Source organism: Triturus cristatus, chromosome 8 (genome assembly GCF_964204655.1).
Source record: "Triturus cristatus chromosome 8, aTriCri1.1, whole genome shotgun sequence".
NCBI lineage: Eukaryota > Metazoa > Chordata > Amphibia > Caudata > Salamandridae > Triturus > Triturus cristatus.
Window position 1 is genome coordinate 219729022 of NC_140591.1, and position 22944 is coordinate 219751965.

The window sequence follows — 22944 nt, forward strand, 5'->3', positions numbered from 1 at the left end:
CTTTTCCTCCTCTCATTCGGCCAAATCAGGAACGTCTTACAGAGGATCATTTAAGATTGCTCCAAGAGGAAGTTACAGCTCCTTCAGCCAAGGGAGCTATATTAAGGGTCCTGATTTCAGAAGTAGGCAGTGTAAGAAAGTGCCTCTTTTTGCATGGTTGCCCCCACTTTTGCTGAACTGCTGATGTGCTTTAACTGTGTGTGCCCTGGGTTCCTGCCAAACAGGTCCCCAGGGCCGATGTTCTTACCCTAAAACTACAGTGAAAACAAAACCCAATTAGCACTCTTTGGCCACAGGTGAGTCCCTTGTAAATGGTAACACACAGGTACCAAGGGCACTGTGGCCAGGAAAGGCCTCTAAGGGCTCCAGCACTTATTGTACCACCCTTGGAGGCCCTATACCTTTAAAGACACACACTGCCTTTTCAGGCTGCTTGTTTTGTGCAGAACAAAGTAAAGAGTCGACATGACACACATACATGCCAACAACCCACTGCCCTGGTTTAGGTAAGCCACCCCTCTAGCTGGATGTACTATATCAGTGGTGAGGGAACAAGTGCATGAGCCATTTACCCCTATAGTATCTAAGTCAATTCTTAGACAGTGTAAGTGCAGTAATGCCATTAAGAGTATATGGTGCTGGGAATTCGTCATTACGAACTCCACAGCACCATAATGACTGAAAACTGGGAAGTTTGTTATCAAACTTCTCAGCACAGTAAACCCACACTGATGCCAGTGTGGGATTTAATGAAAAATGCACACACAGGGCATCTTGGAGATGCCGCCTGAAAAACGACCTAACACTTGTGTCCAGGCTGAGTGGCTGCTCACCAACTGCCACCACCAGAAATGTGTCTGGACACCTGGGTCGAGAGCCTGCTGCCCTTGGGGGTCTGAAACAATGCACATCCTGGGACGAGGTGCCAAGCCTCCTCCCCCAGGATGGGCAGGATCCATAAAGGGGAAGCTTCAAAGGCTTGCCGCCTTTGTGAGCTTCCCCAGGTCCTTTGCTGCTTCCAGCAACTGGCCCCCACCGTTCTGACCCCCACTTTGGGTGGGAGAATCGGCAGGAAAACCAAGTGAGGAAGGGAGGTGTGCCCCCCTTTGCCAACCCCACCCCGCAGGGGAGGGAGACGAGGTGAAGTACAACTCTCAGTCCCTGCTATTTGGCAGATGGAAAATCCAGCCAACCAGTGTGAGGCATATGTCCCCCTCCCACTGGAGGGTGGGATAATAGAGGGTGTGCCCACCCCAAGGAAGAGACCCATTGGTCCCAACCTTTACTTACCTGTAACACCCCTAAATCTAGTATTTAGGGGCCACCCGAACCTTGCCTCGTCAGACAAGAAACGACCAAGAAGAAAAGAAGAGGCCCGAACAGCCGTGCCGAAGCCAAGAGGAGGAGGACGCCCACTGACTTGGCCCCAGCCCTACCGACCTGTCCCCACTTCGAACCTGCAGAAGCGAAACTCAGGTGTGTCCTGCAGCCAGCAACCTCAAGAACCCCGAGGACCTGCACTGCCTTCCAAAGAAAAGACTTTGTCTCCAGTGAACACTGGATTTGTTCACCCACAGACTCTGGCTCCGGCCAAATCCGCGACTCTGCAACCGTCGCCCACGGCCGAGTTCGAGTGGCCCAACACCACCAGGAGATCTCCCTGGCCATCCTGACGCAAAATCTGGTGATCTCTGACCTGCCTCGAACCTCCCAGCGAAGCCTGCAACCTCTTTCTGGAGACTAACCCCCCATTCCCCCACCCTCCCCATTCCCCACCGACTGCGACCCGAGCTGGTAAGAGAAACCCGACGCCTAAAGACACCCCTGCACCCGAAGCCCAGGGCCTTGAGTGGCCCAACCAACGGTGTTCCAACATCCCGAGGCATCCCAACTTACCTCTCCAACCAGTGGTCACCTCCAGAAGATCTTTGTCCCCGAGCATGCAGTCTTTGTTGAAACCGGAGAATCCCTCTTGAAAATAACATGGCACCCGACGCCAAAACAGCACCCTGCACCCAGCAGCCCCTGTGCCGCTGCGGGTGTACTTTGGGTGCTAACTCTGATCCCCCTTTGCCCTGAGCCTAACACCAGGAGCTTTGCTTCCACAACCTAGTGGCCTGCTCCTAAGCAGTCGCCAACTGTAGGAAAGTGGGTTTCTGTTGCAGTAACCCCCCCCCCCCCCTCCCCTCCCCCCCACACTTTTTGCCAGACTACTGATGCACTTTTTCTTGGTGTGCCCTGGGTCCCTGCCGATCAGGTTCCCAGGGCCTGTGTTCTTTCCCCAAAACTAACCCAATTGGCATCTCTGGCCACAGGTCGGCCCCTGGTAAATGGTACCACAGGTACCTAGGGCACTGTGACCAGGGAAGACCCCCCTAAGGGCTGCAGCACTTATTGTGCCACCCTTAGAGGCCATGTACCTTTACACACACACACACACACACACACACACTGCCTTTGCAGGCTGCATGTTTTTGTGCAGAACAAAGTAAAGAGTCGACATGGCACACACCCCTGTGTGCCATGCCTACAACCCACTGCCCTGGCATAGATCAGTCACCCCTCTTGCTGGGTGCCCTATGCCAGTGGTGAGGGTACAAGTGCATGAGCCCTGTACCCCTACAGTGTCTAAGTCCATTCTTAGGCATTGTAAGTTCAGTGCTGCCATTAAGAGTATATGGTGCCGGTAGCTTGTCATTACGAACTTCACAGCACCATATTGGCAACACTGACAACTGAGAAGTTTGGTATCAAACTTCTCAGCCCATTAAACCCACACTGATGCTAGTGTGGGATTTAATGAAAAATGCACCTCGAGGGCATCTCAGAGATGCCCCCTGAAAAACGACCAGCCTCTGGTGGGTTCCCCGACTGGTACACACCAGCCTGCCATCACGAGACATGTGTCTGGACCCCTAGGGTGGGAGCCTACGCTCCCTGAGCCCAGAAACCAAGCCTTTCCTAGGCAGAGGTGTTCACAACTCCCCAAGGCCAGGAAGAGCCATCTGTGGCAGGGGAGCTTCAAAGGCCTGGCAGCATTTGTAATGTAACCCCCAGCCCCTCCTGCTATCAGGAGCAGGCCCCCTTCCTGTCTCCCCTCCCTTTCGGTGGGAAGACGGGCGGGAAAATCTAGCCAGCCCAGGAGAGGTGCCCACCTCTGCCAACTCCACCCCTCAGGTGGGAGAGGCGAGGTGAAGCCCACTCTCCAGTGCTCGCCATCTTACAGATGGCAGGCATTCCCCAATCAGGACTAGGGATTGTGCTTACTCCCCCACGTGGGGTGAGCACACCAAGACCCCTAAAACGCCCCCTAAATACATTATTTAGGGGGCAGCCCTGAACCAAGAATGCAGATCTAGCCTACCTAAAAGAAGGACGAAGAGCTGTGCTGTGCTGAGCTATCAAGCGGATGACGCCCACTGACTTGGCCCCAGCTCTACAGGCGTGTGTCCCCTCAAACCTGCGAAATCCCAGCACATCCAGTAGCCAGCAACCTCACAAGCCCCGGAGGACCTGCCTGCCTTCACTTCCCAAACTGTTTCTCCCATGAACACAGGACGTGTTTAAACTACAGGTGCCAGCCAGAGACCACGAATCCAGCCCACTCTGCACCCGCTGAACCCGGCCCGAGCTCGAGTGGAAAAACACCACGAGGAGGTCCCCCCGGCGATCCCGACCCGAGATCCGGCAACCCTGACCTGCCTCAAGCCTCCAGACGACGCCTGCAGCCTCAATCCAGAGGACCCCACCTACCGCGATCAGAGCGGGTAAGAAAATCCGACGTCACAAGACACCCCTGCACCCGACACCCCACGGCCTTGTGTGCCCTAACCAACCCACGACATCCCAACTTACCCCTCAAAGTGGTGGTCGCACCCAGAAGATCCTCGTCCCCGAGCCTGCAGTGTTTCTTTGCCCCGGAGGTTCTCCATTGAAAACAGGGCACCCGACCTCAAAACCGCACCCTGCAACCGGCCGCCCTAGTGCCACTGAGGGTGCACCTTTGGTGCTACTTTTGTCCCAATCTTGCCCTGAGCTTAACCCTATGAGCTTTGCTCCCACTACCCAGTGGCCTGCTTGCCAGCAGCCACCAACCGGAGGCCCCCTATCCCCCCATTGGATAACATTGGGCCTCCACACTGCACCCGGCCGCCCTAGTGCCGCTGAGGGTGCAACAACAGTGCATCACTGACCCTGGGAGACCCCTGAGTCTAACCCCAGAACCTTAATTCCCACAGTTGATTACTTACCTGTGAACCGTTAACCTGTTTTCCTTCCATATTCCACATTCCACATTGACACATTTTCTCCAAGTGGAGTTTTGAAACCTAAAAATATTCTTTACAAATCGCACAAATAACCAAAACGTGTTTATTTGCCTGTTTCTAGGAAATGTCCCAGTGCTGAAACTAGGTATCCAGCACTGAGTTAGAAAAGTAACTTACGTGCAATTTACTGAAAAAGCCTATTCATTCCAATCTACTGCATTTGCTAAGTGGTGCATACTACTGCTCCCCTGTAAATCAAACAAAGTACAATTTCTATTGCATTTTCAAACTGTCCCATATCCAGTTACTTATTACTGAAACGTATGTAATGCTTACCTGTACCAGGCCTGCTTGGTTCTAAAAATCTACAACAGTATATTTTTATACAACAACAATTGGCCGACAGTTCAGTTCTTGAGTGTGTGAATTCATTTGCTGACTGAGTGTGTACATCAAATGCTTAACACTGTCCTCTGATACTGCCTTATTGCTCGACCAATCTACCACTATTAGAGAGTAAGGTTCTATCTAACTTTAACCTCTGCCTACTTCTGGGAACACTTGGACTCTATACACACTATACCTCATTTTGGTGTAGTATATATAGAGCCAGTTTCTTACACCAACCGGAGGCCCCCTATCCCCCTATGGCTAACATTGGGCCTCAGCACTCTGCACCCGGCCGCCCTAGTGCCGCTGAGTGTGCTTTGAGAGTGCATCCTTGACCCTGGAGGAACCCGTGTTCCAACCCCAGAAACTCAACCCCAAAGACCAGGTACTTACCTGGTAACCGATAACTTCATTTCTCTCCGTAGCTATCCATTGATTGTTTTTCTATGAAAAATGTTCCAAGTGTGGAGTTAATTTGTATGAAAAATTACAATTGTGTAAAACTGATTTTAATTACCTTTTCTCTAGGAATTTTCCCATTGTGATATCTAGGCATATCACACTGAGCAGAAAAATAACTTAAAAAGTAATCTAAAAAGTAATATGTACAGTAATTTCAATAGAGGTGTGAGAAAGTACCATCTTTCTTGCATGATATGCCCCCACTTTTTGCTGAATTGCTGAATGTACTTTGAGTGTGCCCTGGACTCCTGTCAATCAGGTGCCCAGGGACTATGTTCCTTCCCTAAAACCTAAAACCCAAATTGACAAACCCTGGCCGCATGTCAGCACGTGGTAAATGGTACCCTAGGTACCCAGGGCCCTGTGACCAGGGAAGACCTCTAAGGGCTGCAGCACTTATTGTGCCTCCCTTAGAGGACCTGTACCCTAACACAACCACACTGCCCTTGCAGGCTGAGTGTCTGGGTACAAGACAAAACAGAGAGTCGACATGGCTCACATCACTTTGTGCCATGCCCACAACCAATACTGCCCTGGCATACATCAGCCACCCCTCTACCTGGGTGCCCTATGCCAGTGGTGTGGGTACAGGAGCATGAGCCCTGTACCCCTACAATACCCAGGTCCATTCCTGGGTACTGTAAGTGCAGTGCTGCCATTTAAGAGTATATGGTGCTGGGAGCTGGTCAAACACGAACTCCACAGCACCATGATGGCAACACTGAAGACTGAGAAGTTTGGTATCAAACTTCTCAGCACATTAAACCCGCACTGATGCCAGTGTGGGATTTAATGTACAATGAACTACAGAGGGCATCTTAGAGATGCCCCCTGAAACCTAACTACAATCCACGTCTTGTCTGAGAGGCTGCCTAGGCTGCCACACAGCAGACCTGTTGCTGGACCCCTTGGTTGAGAGTCCCTGCTTTCCTGGGCCTGCAACAATGCACATCCTGGGCGAGGTGCTAGGTCTCTTCCCCGGGATGGGCAGGGAGAAACTTCAAAGCAATGCCGCCTTTGTGAGCTTCTCCAGGCCACTTGTTGTACTCAGCAACTGGCCCCCACCGGTTCTGACCCCCACTATGGCGGGAAGACTGGCCGGAAACCCCAAGGAAGGACAGGGGATGTGCCAGCTCTGCCAACCCACCCCTCAGGTGGGGGAGGCGAGGTGAAGCACATCTCCGGGCCCTCGCCATCTTCAAGATGCCCCCCTCCCACAGGAGAGTGGCAGGATAGGGGGTGTACCCACCCCAGGACAGGGACCCATTGGTCCCTGCCCTTTACCTACCTGTAACACCCCTAAATTTTGTATTTATAGGCACCCTGAACCTTCCTTCCTTAGATTCCAGATTCTAAAACAGCAAAGAAGATCAAGAAGAAAGAAGACCTGCCGTGCAGCTGCTAACAAGAGGAAGACACCAACTGCTTTGGCCCCAGCCCTACCGGCCTGTCGACCCTCGAACCTGCTCCTGCTCAATCTCTGCACCTCCTGTGGCCAGCAACCTCACAAACCCTGGAGGACCTGGCTACCTTGGGACTCTGAGCACCTTTGACTCCCACGAGCAGTGGCTCTGCTCAGAGCAAGTATCTAACCCCTGGCACCAGCCCAGAACTGCAAACCCTGCACACTCTGCACCCGCCAAGCCTGGCCTGTGCTGGAGTGGATAAAGATCCCGAGGATGTCCCCCCGGCGACTGTGACCCCGAATCCGGCACCCAAGGACCCAACTTGACGCTCTTGACGACGCCTGCAGCCTCAGAACCAGGGACCCCCCCCCCCCTTCCGCGATCAACAGAGGGTAAGATTTCCCGACACCAAAAGGCACCCCTGCACCTGGTGCCCTGCGGGCCCCTGTGCCCGACTCCTGGGTAACTACCTATCCTCCAACTACCCAACTTACCTCTCGAAGTGGTGGGCACACCTGAAGAATCTTCGTCCCAGAGCTTGCAGCCTTTGTTCGTCCTTGACCTTTTCCTTTGCAATCCATTGAGCGCCCGAAGGCTCAAGCACCCTGCACCCAGCCGCCCGAGTGGCCCTGGCAGTGTAACTTCTACTCCTACCTACTTCCCCATTTGCCCTGAGCAAGTGACCAGGAGTCCAGCTCCCACAGCCGCGTGGCCTGCTAGTCCGCAGCCACCAACCAAGGGCCCCCTGCCTCCCATAGGATAACATTGGGCCTAACTCACTCTGCAGCCGGCTGCCCCTGTGCCGCTGAGTGTGTATCAACTGTACTTATCTGACCCTGGGAGACCCCTGAGTCTATGCCCAGAACCTTAACTCTGCCAGTCGAGTACTTACCCAAAAACCGATAACTCACTTTTCTTCCATAGGGTAACATTGACTGGTTCTTTTGCAATTTCTTCTAAGTGTGGAGTTTCTAAACTTTAAAATATTCACCTAAAATCAACCGAGTAACAAACGCAAATACTCACCTGCTATTAGGAGAGATCCCAGTGCTGGATCTTTGTGCCCAGCACTGACCCTGAAAAGTACTCCCAACCGTACTTACCACTAACTCAGTTTTCTTCCATAGGAAACCATTGACTGTTGAAAACGTAATTACTTACCTGTTTTAGATAGATGTCCCAGTACTGAGCCTAGGAGCCCAGCACTGGATTACAAAAGTAACAAGAACGTACTTTACCAGTAACTTGAATTTTCTTCCATAGGAAACCATTGACTGTTTTTCTGTGAAATTTCTTCTAAGTGTCGATTTTGCAAACTTCTAAATATTCCTTAAAAATCGCCTGTATAACTTGAACACAGTTTCTCAACTGCTTACAGGTGGTACACTATTACTGGATCCAGGATCCAACACTGACCTAGAAAAAGTAACCATAACCCCACTTACCTGCTGAGTGAATTTCCTTCCATGGATAACATTGGTCATTTGATCAGAAAAAGTTTCTACGTGTCAGCTTTTAAAATAGCAAAATATTGCTTAAAAATCACAACCGTAACTAAAAGGTATTTACTCACTTGTTTCCAAGAACTGTCACAGGACTGAATCTAGGATCCAGTCCTGGGGTTAGAAAAGTAAATCTGAAAGTAATCAATTGCATATAACTTAAAATTCCCATTGAGCTCAATGTATTATTGTGTTTGAAATTGTGTTGCCTATTGCAACAAACTGTAACTATTGCATTCCAAGTCAATTGTCTTTTGCAATGTATTTAACTAAAGCATCTCCTTCTGAGAAAGTATATTTTGATACCTCTTGTTGGTTCTAAAATAAAACAACCATATATTTTGATATACAAACCATTGACCTAGAGTTCAGTTCAGTTCAGTTTTCTCCCATAGGAAACCATAGAAGAAATTTCACAGAAAAACAGTCAAAGTGTCAATTTCTGCAATCTTTAAATATTCTTTAAAAATTGTATAATATCTGAAAACGTAATTACTTACCTGTTTTGGATAAAGGTCCCAGTACTGAGTCTAGGCACCCAGTACTGGATTACAAAAGTAACGAGAACCTACTGTACCTGTAACTTGCATTTCCTTCCATAGGGAATCATTGACTGTTTTCTCTGAAATATTTTCGAAGTGTCAACTTTTGAAATAGCTAAATATTGTTTAAAAATCATCACAGTAATTAAGTCGACTTTCATCACTTGATTCCAAGTACTGACCCAGGACTGAATCTAGGATCCAGTCCTGGAATTCCAAAAGTCATCCTAAAAGTAATCTGTTGCAAATATCTTGAAACTTCCATTGAATTCAATGCATTATTGTGTTTAAAATAGTGTTGCTTATTGCAACCACTTGTAACTTTCTACAAAAGTCAATTGCACATTGCAAAAGTATTTATTTAAAGCCTCTCATTCTGAGAAAGTATATTTTAATACCTATTGTTGGTTCTAAAATAAAACAAGCATATATTTTTTATATATAAACCATTGGCTTAGAGTTCAGCTCTTGAGTGTGTGAGACCGTTTGCTGACTGAGTGTGTACAACCAATGCTTTACACTGTCCTCTGATACTGCCTTACTGCTCGACCAAGCTACCACTTTAGAGCGTAAGGTTATATCTAACTTTAGCCTCTGCCAAACCTCTGGGGACTGTGGACTCTATACACACTGTACCTATTTGGGAACAGTAAATATATAGAGCCACTTTCCTACACTTGGCTTTCCTGTATTTCAAACAACTGCATTTGAACTTGCATTCACTGCATAATATTTTGCAAATCATTTATTTCACTTACCTGTGGCAGGCTTGGCTTGGTTCTAGAAATAAAATAAGTTAACAATATGTTTATACCAGCAAAATTGGTCTGAGTTCAGTCTTTGATAGTGTGACATCATTTGCTGATTGAGTGTGTACAGCAAATGCTTATCACTACCCTCTGATAAAGCTTTGCTGCTCGCCCACACTACCACAAACAGAGAGTAAGGTGCTATCTACTTTTACCTCTGCCTACCTTTGGGGTTCCTCTGGACTCTGTGCACACTATACCACACTTTGGTATAGTATATACATAGCCAGCTTCCTACAGGCAGTGGTTGTTATTCCCTCTACTCTCTGATTTCAAAGAAGAACAAGGGGCTACGGCTCATTTTAGATCTTTGGACCGTCAATCTCTTCCTCAAGAAGGAGAAATTCAAGATGCTCCTTCTGGCTCAGGTCTTGTCTGCCCTAGACCAAGGATATTGGATGGTAGCGTTGGATCTTCAGGATGCGTATTTTCACATCTCCATCCTGCCGGGCCACGGGCATTACCTGCGGTTTAAAGTAGGCTGTGAGCACTTTCAGTTTTGTTAAAGGCATTCTCACCCCAGGCAGTCATCTCCCACCTTCAGACTCGTCAAACCTCCTTCATTCGCTGGGGTTCTCTATAAACCTGCCAAAGTCTCACCTTCTCAGATGCTCCCTTTCATTCAGGCAGTTCTGGACACAGTGCAGTTTCAGGCTTATCCTCCCGATCAGCGAGTCCAGGATATTCAGGCTATGATTTCGATGTTTAAGCATCTATCCTGGATTTCGGTGAGACTGAAAAAAAGGCTGATGGGCCTCATGGCCTACTGCATCCTGTTGGTGAAGCATGCCAGTTGGCGTATGCGGGCTCTGCAGTGGGACCTGAAGTTCCAATGGGTACAGCATTGGGGAAATCTCACTGTCATGGTCCAGTTCTCGGACGGAACTGCAAGAGATCTGCAGTGTTGGTTGACAAACCATGATTGGGTCAATGGCAGATCCCTCTCCCTTCCCCAACCAGATCTCACAGCCGTGAAAGAAGCATCACTTCCGGGATGGGGAGACCATCTGAGAGAGGTGGAGATCAGGGGACACTGGTCTCTCGCGGAGAAGGGGCTCCACATAAATTTATTGGAGGTTCAAGCGATTAGATTGTCCTTGAAGGTATTTTTCCCTTTGTCAAGGGGAAGCTGGTGCAAGTGTTCACAGACAACACCACCGCAATGTGGTACTGCAACAAGTAGGGCGGGGTGGGGTCGTGGACACTTTGTCGAGAGGCCCTGCATCTCTGGACATGGCTGGAACAGCTAGGCATAACCCTGGTGGTTCAACAACTGGCAGGTTCTCTGAATGCCTGGGCAGACAAACTCCGCCGTTGATGCCTAGCGGATCACGAATGGCGTCTCCAGTTGGAGATGGTGCAAGGTCTCTTTCAGCAGTGGGGAGAACCTTGGGTAGATATGTTAGCCTCCGGAGAGAACGTGCAGTGTCATCAATACTGCGTGCTGGAGTTTCCAAGGCTTTTATGTATGAAAACAGTGGTCCTTAAACAAGTAAGATGACAATAAGATAAATATAGATTAGAATCAATGCTATATTCAGAATGTCCAGCCGGACAAACCATTTAATATTGTAATAAATCAATGAACAAATATGGAAACTAAATTCTCGTGGGACACAGTCCTGTATCCCGTAGGGAACATAACAATTGCAAAATACACAAGGACATTTCCGGCAAGACAGTTATAACTTGTAAAGTATCAATTGTGTCAATCTTGGAAAAACAGTCGGTACACTTTTTTACACAGTGGATTAATGTGCAAGCTGTTTTGTTTGGGTCGACGACATTTCGATCCTTTCACGGTAATAGTAGGATCATCATCAGGACATTGATTAGTGCATGCCTGATTTAAGAGAAAATGCCTTGGCACGCTAAATAGAATCTCGAGTCAGTTGCAGCGTGTGAGAAAGTGCCATCTTTCTTGCATGGTATGCCCCCACTTTTTGCTGAATTGCTGAATGTACTTTGACTGAGTGTACACTGGACTCCTGCTAATCAGGTGCCCAGGGCCTATGTTCCTTCCCTAAAAACACAAACCCCAAATTGGCAACTTTTGAAATAGCTAAATATTGTTTAAAAATCATCACAGTTATTAAGTCGACTTTCATCACTTGATTCTAAGTACTGACCCAAGACTGAATCTAGGATCCAGTCCTGGAATTCCAAAAGTAATCCTAAAAGTAATCTGTTGCAAATATCTTGAAACTTCCATTGAATTCAATACATTATTGTGTTTAAAATAGTGTTGCCTATTGCAACCACTTGTAACTGTTTACAAAAGTCAATTGCATATTGCAAAAGTATTTATACAAAGCATCTCATTCTGAGAAAGTATATTTTAACACCTATTGTTGGTTCTAAAATAAAACTAGCATTAATTTTGTATATATAAACCATTGGCCTAGAGTTCAGTTATTGAGTGTGTGAGACCATTTGCTGATTGAGTGTGTACAACAAATGCTTTACACTGTCCTCTGATGTTGCCTTACTGCTCGACCAAGCTACCACTTTAGAGAGTAAGGTTATATCTAACTTTAGCCTCTGCCAAACCCTTGGGGACTGTGGACTCTGTACACCCTGTACCTATTAGGGAACAGTATATACAGAGCCACTTTCTCACCCAGCGCGCGTTTCGTATCAAGGGTCTATATGTAGACCGGGTATACATCTGTAGAACCACTACAGCAGTTTAGCCGTGCGTGAGTCAATGATGTCTCGGCAGGATAAAAAGGGAGTCAACCAATGTAAGACAGATCTACGGCGGCGTGATAATACACAATTTCCTGCAGTGTCTTCAGGGGTGCTCGGCCAAGCACCCCTGAGGACACTGCAGGAAATCGTTTATTGATACAAAACACGCGCTGCAACTGACTCGAGATTCTATTTAGCGTGCCAAGGCATTTTTTCTTAAATCAGGCATGCACTAATCAATGTCCTGATGATGATCCTACTATCACTAGCATTAGCACTAGCACTATTACAAGCACACCATACAGAGAACGGTGATCCTCAGCGACAAGAGAACACTGGCCCTGCTGAGGGAGACGCGCCTCTACCAGAAGGGGCGAGCTCTGACAGTGAGGACAGCAAGCAAGATCATGGGGATGATGGCGTCATGCATCACCTAGTCCCCAATGTACGCCTACACATGAGACCATTCCAGGAATGGCTGCAAGAGCAATGGTCACAAGCAACCGGAAGTTGGGAGGATCTAGTGGTTGTAACGCACGCAGTGCAAGAAGAGATAGCGTGGTGGAACAAGGAGAACATAACAATAGGGAAGCCCTTGACGCCACCAAGCCCAACGGTGACCATCACCACAGACGCATCCCAGGTAGGATTGGGAGCACATATGAACAAGCTCAGAGTGAGGGGTCTGTGGACTCCAGCAGATGTGGTCAGACACATCAACTACCTGGAATTGAAGACCGTATTCCTAGCCCTGAAGGCCTTCCAGAAAAAACTGTACAACCAGAACATGTTGATACAAACAGACAACACGACAACGATGTTCTACATCAACAAGCAGGGAGGAACACAATCATTCCCTCGATCCAACCTGGCACAGGAGATTTGGAGATGGGCCATCCCACTCAAAATAGACCTGCTGGCCATACACCTATCAGGGAAGGACAACGTGGAAGCAGACTGGCTCAGCAGGCAGACTTCAGCATCCCACGAGTGGGAGCTCAATGGACAGGAAACGCAAAGGCTATTCAGAAGGTGGGGTACACCGACGATAGACCTGTTTGCAACACACCTGTATGCAAAATGCTAAAACTTCGCATCCAGGCAATCAGAGAAACAATCACAGGGGAATGCCCTATGCATCAGCTGGTCAAAAACATTTGCCTACGCTTTTCCCCCAATACCACTGATACCCAGGGTCCTCAACAAGTGCAGGATGAGCAACATGACACTGATCCTAGTAGCACCACAGTGGGCGAGACAGACCTGGTACTCAAAAATAATGGAAATGGCACTGGGGCCACCCCACAAGTTCACCAAAAGGAAAGACTTACTCTCCATGCAAAACTGAGAACTTCTACACCCAGAGCCAGAGAGCCTCACCCTAGCAGCATGGCTCCTGAAGACATAGAATTCGCACACCTTAAGCTACCACAAGGAACCATGCGAGTGCTCCGGGAGGCAAGGAGACCAACGACACGAAAATGCTATGGGGAAAAATGGACTAGGTTCACACAATGGTGCAGCAAAAAGAAACTGCAGAACAAGTTGACAAAGGAATCAACGGTGCTGAGATACCTCACACAGCTACTAAAGGCTAAACTATGTTCATCCTCGCTAAGGGTACACCTAGCAGCGATTGTAGCTTACACAAGAGGTGAGACAGGGGAAAGTTTCTTTACATCACGAGTAGTAAAGAGATTCCTGGAAGGGGCGAAAAGGATAGCGCCACCAAAGAGGATGCCGCCGCCAGCATGGAACCTCAACATAGTCCTGACGGAACTTAAGAAGACACCCTTTGAGCACATCCACAAGGCCTCACTACAAATGCTGACAATGAAGACAGCCTTTCTGGTGGCAATAACCTCGCTGCGCAGAGTAAGCGAGCTTCAAGCCCTAACACTGCAAGAACCTTACATCCAAATACACAAGGACAAGGTCGTAATGAGAACGGACCCACACTTCATGCCGGAGGTGGTGTCGGAATTCCATATGAACCAGACAATACAAATACCGAGCTTCTTTCAGAACCCAGCCACAAGCGCAGAAAGGGCACTGCACACTCTAGACGCAAGAAGGACGGTGATGCACTACATCGAGAGAACCAAGGAGCACAGGAAAACGAAGCAGTTTTTTGTGTCCTTCACAACCAGCTTCCTGGGTAGACCAGTAACAAAAAGCACCATCGCTCGATGGATCGCACTGACGATACAATTCTGCCACAAACAGGCAGGGCAAGAACTATCGGAAGGGGCACGGGCCCACTCCACAAGGAAGAAAGGAGCAACGATTGCCTTTCTGGCTAACACACCCATTCAAGACATATGCCTGCCGGCAACATGGGCTTCAGTGCACACGTTCACTAAGCACTACTGCGTGGCTATATACAAATGAACAAGGAAGCACAAGTAGGACAGAAGGTGCTTCACCATATATTCAACGACCAACGGTCATCTTCCACCCAGCCGCCACAAAGATGACAGCGTGCCGACGTTACGCGAGGTACACCAAATGGTGGGACGTCGACTCCCATCTGGGCTACAAAAAAAAAAAGGAAGAAAGACTAAGATTCCGGACCCGACCACCAGACCGCGGAATAATGCACAGCATAGTGAATCCAGAAAGATCTTCAAGCTGCAAAACTACACCGACAGGTAAGAAAGTATTTGTTTCCAAGGCGGCTATCGCTCGGCGACACCTTTCGTCGCGAGTGGAGGTCAGGCCTGCTGTATGCCTTTCCACCCATACCACTCATGTCCAGGGTTCTGAAGAAAATCAGGAGCGACCGGGCCAAAATCATCCTCTTGGCTCCAGCCTGGGCGAGGAGAGTCTGGTATCCAGAGCGTCTCAGAATGAGCATCGATCCTCCGATCAGGCTGCACCTTCAGGAGGATCATCTGTCGCAGCAACTAGGGAGGGTTCTCCATTCAATCGAACCGGTCACCTCTGCGCCTCCATGCGTGGAGATTGAGCGGTGACAGTTGATAGCTTTTGACCTGCCTCCTGAAGTCTGTAACGTTATTCTGGCGGCCATGCAACCCTCTACTAAGACGGTATATGCCTGCCGTTGGCTGAAATGTGTTTTATCCTGTACAGACAGGTTGATTGACCCTCTTTCTTCTTCTCTTTCTACTGTCCTTTTGTTCATTGTAACCCATACCCAACAGGGCTCTGCTTTGGGAACTCTCAAGGGTTACCTTTCTGCTTTGTCTGCCTTTTTGCAGCTGCCATTCCAACCCCCTCTCTTCAAATCTCCCATTGTACATCTATGTCTGAAACTGCTGGCTCACCTGTTTCCACCTATACCCTTTGTTATGCCACAGTGGGACCTTAATTTGGTCCTCACCTATCTGATGTGCGCTCTCTTTGAGCCTTTACACAAATTTTACCTCCGGCTGTTGACCATCAAACCAGCCTTCTTGGTGGTGATTACATTGGCCCAGAGGGTGAGTGAGCTGCAGGCGTTACCTTGCTCGCCTCCTGATCTTGTGTCCTTTCCGGACAAAGTGGTGCTTCGCACTCGGGCATCCTTTTTACTAAAAGTTGTGACCCCTTTCCATCTGGATCTGTCCATCACGTTGTCCACCTTCTTTGCTCCCCCATATTCGTCTATGGAAAAGGAGCGTCTCCATCGACTGGACCCAAAAAGAGCCTAATCATTCGACCTTGCCCGCACTAAAGAGTGCCACCAACTCTTTGTGGGGTACATGGAATTGAATAAGGGAAAGGCAGTGCAGAAAAGGACCATTTCTCGCTGTTGCATTTTCTGCATCAAGTTCTGGTATGCTTTGGTAAAGAAGCAGCCCCCTGAGGGATTAAGGGCCCATTCCACCAGGGGAAAGGCTGCGATTATGGCCCTGGCTCTGGGTGTCCCAGTACAAGACATCTGTCAGGCAGCAACATGGGCATCTTTGCACACGTTTGCAAAATACTACTGCCTGGACGGTCAGGTCCGCAGGGAAGGGCACTTTGCTCACTCTGTCCTGCCAGACTTACTACTATAGGATATTGGTCCGCAGTACACCGCCGGGATGGTATGGCCTGGGTATCTAATTCAAGGGTAAGGAATCTCCTGCTTGTTAAGATACTTACCTTTGGTAACACATTATTTGATAGAGACTCTAGCTTCAGATTCCTTACAGCCCCACCCATGCTTCCCTGCTTTGAGGACTAATATTGTAAGGCTTGGGTCACTCCCCCTTTCAGGGCCCTAGTTTTGCACATGACTGCGTCAGTTACTTCGTGGCTCTGCGCTTCTGGTGTGGAAAAAACGAAAAGTACTGACGTCCGGTAGCCTGGGTGGTGTCTGTATAGGCATCGCGACATCATAGCCGACACTGACAACGTCATGCGGAACAGAATGGAGCCACCTGATGCCGCGCGCAAGTGGTATTGCTCAGCAAATGTTTTCGGATTCATCTTGATGCCTGGGAAATTCAAAGGTAAGGAATCTGCAACTAGATAGTCTCTACTAGATAATGCATTACCGAAAGTAAGTAACTTGTTCTTCATGAGTTGTTGGACAGACTGTACTTTGCCCTGTGACCCACTACCTTCTGGAAGTCTCGTAAATCTTAAATTTGAAAGTCTGGAGTGGCTTTGAGTTTCATCTCTAGTTCGGAGATCTTATTTAGCTCTGGCGAGATATGTTTTTGAACTTATGTTAGTTGATTCTCAATATCTGATATTCTTTGTTCAGCATCTTGTGTTAGCTTTGGTATTTTCATCAAATTATCTTTGATCTTGGACAACCTTTGATTTAACAAAGCAGTATCAAAAGCTTGTTGGACCTTTAATCCTCGTATCTCAGCTAGGATGAGTACTGTTTTATGGGTTCCAGTAGTGATTTCTGGGTAGCACTGAGTTTTGGTGGAGGATTCGTATTTCTGGCTCTGGATTTTACTGAAATCTTCCTGATTAGCAGGATTTCAGTGGTCTGCAGATTTGACCTAACAAGGGAACTTGGGACCTCTGCTTCACTCCGCACCATGCTCCGTGTCCTCCCAGCTGGCAAAGCCAATTCCCAGAGTATCATAGGACTCGGAGGCGAGAGCGCCCTTGTAGAGACCCCACTCGTTTCATCTGCTGCTTGTTTTGCAGTAACATCAGTATACACATTAGTGTGAGCATTCTTTGGTGATTTTTTTGAAAAAGCAGGAACGTTCTAGAGTTTGATGACGGCGCCATCTCTTCACCTTGAGCAAGCTCCTCGTTTCCAGTAGGTGATAACCCTGACTGGGCAGGTGAAGCAGCTGATCCCTGGGATCTCCTAGAAGTTAGTAAGGAGTAATGGATTTCATCTGTCTCATTTTCCTCGTTGCTTAGCATCTGTAGTGAAGCAGCTTTAGCTGTACCCTTTCCTTCGGCCATCTGCTAAAGTTTTAATGGGAAAATAACAGAACCTGCAAGATCTTCCTGCTGCTTTTCATGCCACCGACTACCCTACTTTGTGTCTTTTTTTTCAATGCTCTCCGGGTACTGCAGTGGTAGGCTTAGGGTGCTATTGTTGCATGACAGTGAGCCGCATGAACTAGGCTTAGCGTCTGCACTAGCGAATATATGCGCAGGTGAGATCCTCCGTGGCTCCTGGAGAGCAAATCCACCTACCTCCAGCCTTTTCAAAGTCCAGGAAACATTAGTGAAAGATATTAGTCCTCTAAATTATACCATTCCAGTAAGAGGCTATGCTGGTCCCAGGTCCATAACCCAGCCCAAATAAATGCTCTCTTATCCCTTCGGATGCCGCAGAATTCGCTAAACTTTAAAAGCTCCGGCTTGCCATTGGCGTCCTATGCTCCGCCATCGGCCTTGGAATCCTGGCTTATGTCAGAGGTCGAACGCCATCTGGGAAGGTGGGGTCAGGCGAGCTAGCAGGGCAGACGTCAGCAGCATAGCATGGGGCAACCTTTCTGACTTTAAAAAGGCCTCCAGCATTCTTATGGAGCTGCCTCTTATTGAATCCCAAACTGAAAGGGCCTATGCTTCTTTACTATATCTCAAAATCTTTTCTTGTATTGCAATAGCAAGCATTCAGGACTTTCCTTTGGCACCCTGTGTCAGCAACATCTATTTAACAGGACTCTCCACCTTGAAAGGAGGGAGTTTATGGGCACTCATTTCACCATCGTGCACCTTTTATTTTAAAGCCAAGAAAAGCACTGAGAGAATATTGGAGAGGGAGAGGGAGAGAGAGAGAGGGGGAGGGAAAGAGACTTTCTATCTTTCTCTTTCTTTCCGTCCAGTTTTGGAAGAAACCGATTGCCCCCACTCCAACTTGTAGGATAGAACATTCTACCCTCATTGACCACTTATAAAATAGGACTGGAAGTTGATGAAACTATGTGATGTTAAATTAAATTGTATTCTCCACTGATGTATCAATCCTGGATTCTTGGCATCATCATAAAATAGTTTATTACAGAAAGTAAAAAGAATAAAACTTTGACATTTCCATTGAACACTCAGTTGGAGTGGGACAATTAATTATTTTATTCAGTATAGTAACAGTCCCAGATTCGTATGTGATGCAATCAGTGTTAAATCTGAACACTGTTTATTGCCTGTACTTCGTAATGTTCAAGGGTCCACAAGCAATTATTTTTAACACCCTTGTTACCTGTTTGTAGGTACATGTAATCCCTCCCCCATTTGTATGTTAGATAGTGGTGCTACTGGTATTATGTATGCTGATCAAATATTCTTAAAACTTCTATTAGATTTTTGATGAAGCTCTCCAGATACCTTAAATACAGCAAACTCAAGGGGCAGTGTTTTCTATTCACTTATGATATAGGATTATAGGATTTATACAGCACATGGCTGCTCCCCTAGTGGGACTTCCCAGCGATAGGCCTAAAAAGCAAAAACCTGCAGCTGACAGCCCGCCAAGAAAAGAGGGGAAGAGGTTAGATTGAAAAAAGCCAAGTCGTGAGGGATATCCTGAACAGAAGATGGTTATGAGTATTTCTGATAGAGAGGGGAAGAGCATTCCTGGGGGAGGGGGCCAGAGAACGAAAAGAGCGACTCCCAAACCCACCCCCCCGCTCTGACTCTTCTAACTCGGGGTACTATAGCCAGGTTCTGGTTGACAGAATGCAGAGAGCATGTGGGCTGGTAAGAGGAAATAAGTTGGCTCAGAATAGGGGGCCCCTGGGAATGTAGAATCTTATGGGAGAAACAAATGATCTTGAAATTAATGTGTTTCTCCAGGGAGTCAATGTAACATGCGCATAAAGGCTTGAGGCAGAGCAAAACCAGGGAGGACAGTTCGACATCTGGGTTGGTGTATTGGCATGGGTCAAGTTTTTCCTGCTTTCTGTTCCAGTAAGGTGTTGAAAAATAAAAATTATATCCAAACCTGCTGTGTTTCAGCTGTTAAAAAGGGTTATTATCACTGTAGCCATAATATGAGAATGGCGAACGCACGGTCAATTACATTCTGTTCTTTCTCTATAAGGTTGTAAAGTAAACAGTTTTCGACTTTTCATGTACTGCAGAATCCCACCATAGTGTCGAGGCAACTCTTTAGCAAGGCAAATACTCAAAAATGCTTGGCAAGTGCCTTTCTAGGCCCAGCTAATATTCTCGACCTTTATCTCAGCACATGCAATACCATTTACTTGACTCTGTGATTATGGGCCACATAGTTAAATGAAGAATTTCTTAATGAATGATAGACATGCATAACATTGTATTTTTTATTTTGAGATCTTATTTCAAATGTTTTTATCTATTTCCAAGCTCCTGCTCTTCGATTGGACTTTTCTCACTTTGAAAGTAGTGAATTTAGTCTACCTTCATTTCATTCCTTGGAGCCAAAATCGGACCATGATCATCGGACCATGTCATCAGTTCAGCTTTCTGATAGAAGCCCACATCTTCAAGGCATGGCTGTCCATAGCAAGGTATTGTTCTTTGTGCTGGTTAGTTTGTCATTATACTTCCTTGTTTTCTTCTTTTCATCTTCTTTCCTGTGAAATATGTCAAGAAATGAAGACTCAAGTGTTTATCATCTTTCAAATTTTGTTTAGGTTAGAGGTTTAATTTAACATCGACTAATATGCATTTGGTCCCTGGTAACTGGGCGGCAGTGCTCTTTTCCTAAAACAAGGTAAAATTGTCTAATTGCCACACAATTGCCACACAATATGGCGCCACTGTACGTCCTGAGTAAGGGGTACCCCTGGTACCTAGGACATGCATACCAAAGAGGACCCAAGAGGGTTGCAGCATGTATTATGCCACCTTAAGGGACCCCCATATAAATTGCACGCAGCTGGCCATTGCAGACTGCATATTACAGTGCAAAACATAAGTGAAAATAAGACATGACGTACTCACTGTGTGGTATGCCAAAGTCACTGCATGTAATATATGTAACATATGCAAGTCATCCCTTACAGCAAACCCTGTAGCCCTAAGGCAGGGTGCATTATATTGCATGTGAGGGCATATCTGCACGGGCAGATATGCCTCTGTGCTGTCTAATCCAAATACTAGATGGTTCATGTGAACTGGGAAGCCATCTTAAGTATATATACTGAGCACTGGTTATTCCCCAGCTACAGGATGGCTTTACTGAAACCTATAGTGTTAGGTATCAAACACCTTGTCTTAATAAATCTGCACTATTGGCAGTACAAGATTTATTATGACATGCACTCAGAGTGCACCGTAGAAATGCCCCTTGAAAAACCTACCAAAATCCAATGTGCTTGTGGACAGATCTCGTCCAGCCTGCCACCAGAGACATGTTTCTGAGCCCCTGCAAATGAGAGCCTATGCTCTCTGAGGCCAGAAACAATGCCTTCTCCAGAGGAAGTTATCACCTTCTCCAGCAGGATGTCAAGTAATTTAGCATATCAAGGCCAGGGGCTCCAAAGCCCCTGCCATCTATGATATGTGACCACAGCTTCCCCCAGACCTGGGAGATGCCACCCACTGCCCTGAGGCCCATTTAGCACCGGGACCAGCGGGAAATTAGCTATGCAATTAGGTGTGTTGTACCACCAGGCTTGTCACACCTCTAAGGCGGGATGCCTGATGTGCTCCAGGATTCCACCATCTTGTTTTTGGTGGCATTAGGAACTTTGGGACAGGGTTATGCCTACTCCCCACAGAAAATGGTCATATAGGGGGTGTCGTGCCCCAAGGGTGATTAGCCCATTGCTTACTACCCTTCAGTCCCCTTTACACCCATAAATTCAGTATTTAGGTGGCCTTGTGAGACCGGGAACACCGATTTTACCTGGCTAAAGAAGAAGGGCAACAAGAGCCAAAAACGCAAGAACTGTGGACCTAGCAACAAATCCTGCCTGCCTTCTCTTGTCTCGATAATTTGAAAGCCCGACTCGTCCTGCAGCTGTGCATCGTCCAAATGCCTCGGAGAGCTGCCAACACTTAGCCAGCCAACCAGCATCTCCCTTGAAGTAGAGGAGCCCCTTGCCTGCAGGCACCAACTGCAGCGTCTTCTACACCAATCTGCTGAATACCTGGTCCACTGACACAGCAGCTGCCCAGGAGGAGGTCACCGTGCTCCAGGAGGTCAGATCTGTCTCCTCACCAAGTCTGAAGATGCCAAGGCTCCCAGGAGCCACCCTGCACCAATACCCATGGTACTGGACCCTTTGCAACAACTAAGGCATGTTTAGTGTCCAGCCCGGTCACCAACACCACCAAGACTAACCTACCGACGTGGGACGTCAGCACCAGAGAGGCCATTCCATCTTTCTTGCATGGTATGCCCCCACTTTTTGCTGAATGTACTTTGGCTGAGTGTGCCCTGGGCTCCTGCCAATCAGGTGTTTGAATTGCAACTAACGCTGTATCTTACTTGTGTGACATCGCCTACACCCCGGTCCACCGCGGGGCTTCCCCGATTGTTGTGGAGGGTGCAGGCAAGAAAGTATCTCTTCTCTGGCTGTTGGGGGCGGGGCTTAGCGATTACGCCACGCTTGCAGCCTATATCAGCTACATGCCATTCCTGTCGCGCAGCGGACGCGTGCATCGGGCGTGCCTAAGACAAGCCCATCTGTGCCCGTCCACAGCCGGCCAGGGCTAGGGGCCATACACTATGCCCATTTTTTATGCTACTCGGCATCTAAATTAAAATCGCTACAGGGGAACTGGGCCATTGTGACCCATACCCAGCGCAAATTAGATAAGCTTGGGATCCTGACCCCTAGAGACCCCCACCGTGAAACTTCCCATAAACCACAGGGTCAGGAGCCCCCTTATAATGGCAAGAACCAACAAACGGTCATTACCTCTACACATCAGATGCAGGAGGGACTCTCAATCTGCTACCTAAACACCCGCTCGATGGTGAAACATCAGCTTGAGATTTTTTATCTCTTAGATATGGATAAACCGGATATTCTTCTCCTATCTGAAACATGACTGATGGTGGAATCTAGCCCGGACGTTCTTGCAGCAATCCCAGACAATTATTATATCCTTCAGGCCAACAGACCAGCGGGCAAAGCCGGAGGAGGGGTCACAACTATAATGCTACAGTAACACAAATTTACCTCACTAGTAACATTTGGTATTCCCTTAGTCGACAGACTTTTACTTAAATTTGAATCCCATCACTCCTTGTTTATATGTGCTATACTTTATAGACTCCTGCTCCACATGCCTACATTTCCTCAGCTGTTGGGCGATGCTATTGCCGAACAGGTTATCAACCATTCTAGAATTCTGATAATTGGTGATTTTAACTTCTGGCCTAATGATGTACGGGAAAGCCCCATCTCTGTTGAACTCACTCATCTTCTAACGGTAATGAACTGCACCCAGCATGTAAATTTAGCCACCCACGTAAAGGGGCACATCTAAGACCAGGTCTGGACATCCAACCTGGAAATTTCTCATCT

The 22944-nt window shown here is 47.7% G+C and overlaps 1 protein-coding gene across 3 annotated transcripts in view; it reads left to right on the forward strand.

The window, feature by feature from the left end:
* The window catches only part of CEP295 (centrosomal protein 295), a 510218-nt gene that overhangs the window by 317131 nt on the left and 170143 nt on the right, over positions 1–22944 (forward strand). For all 3 annotated transcript variants that reach the window (XM_085621392.1, XM_085621393.1, XM_085621394.1), the window contains one exon: positions 19808–19971. In XM_085621392.1, the coding sequence (XP_085477518.1) occupies positions 19808–19971 (164 nt within the window). The remainder of the gene's footprint in view (positions 1–19807; positions 19972–22944) is intronic.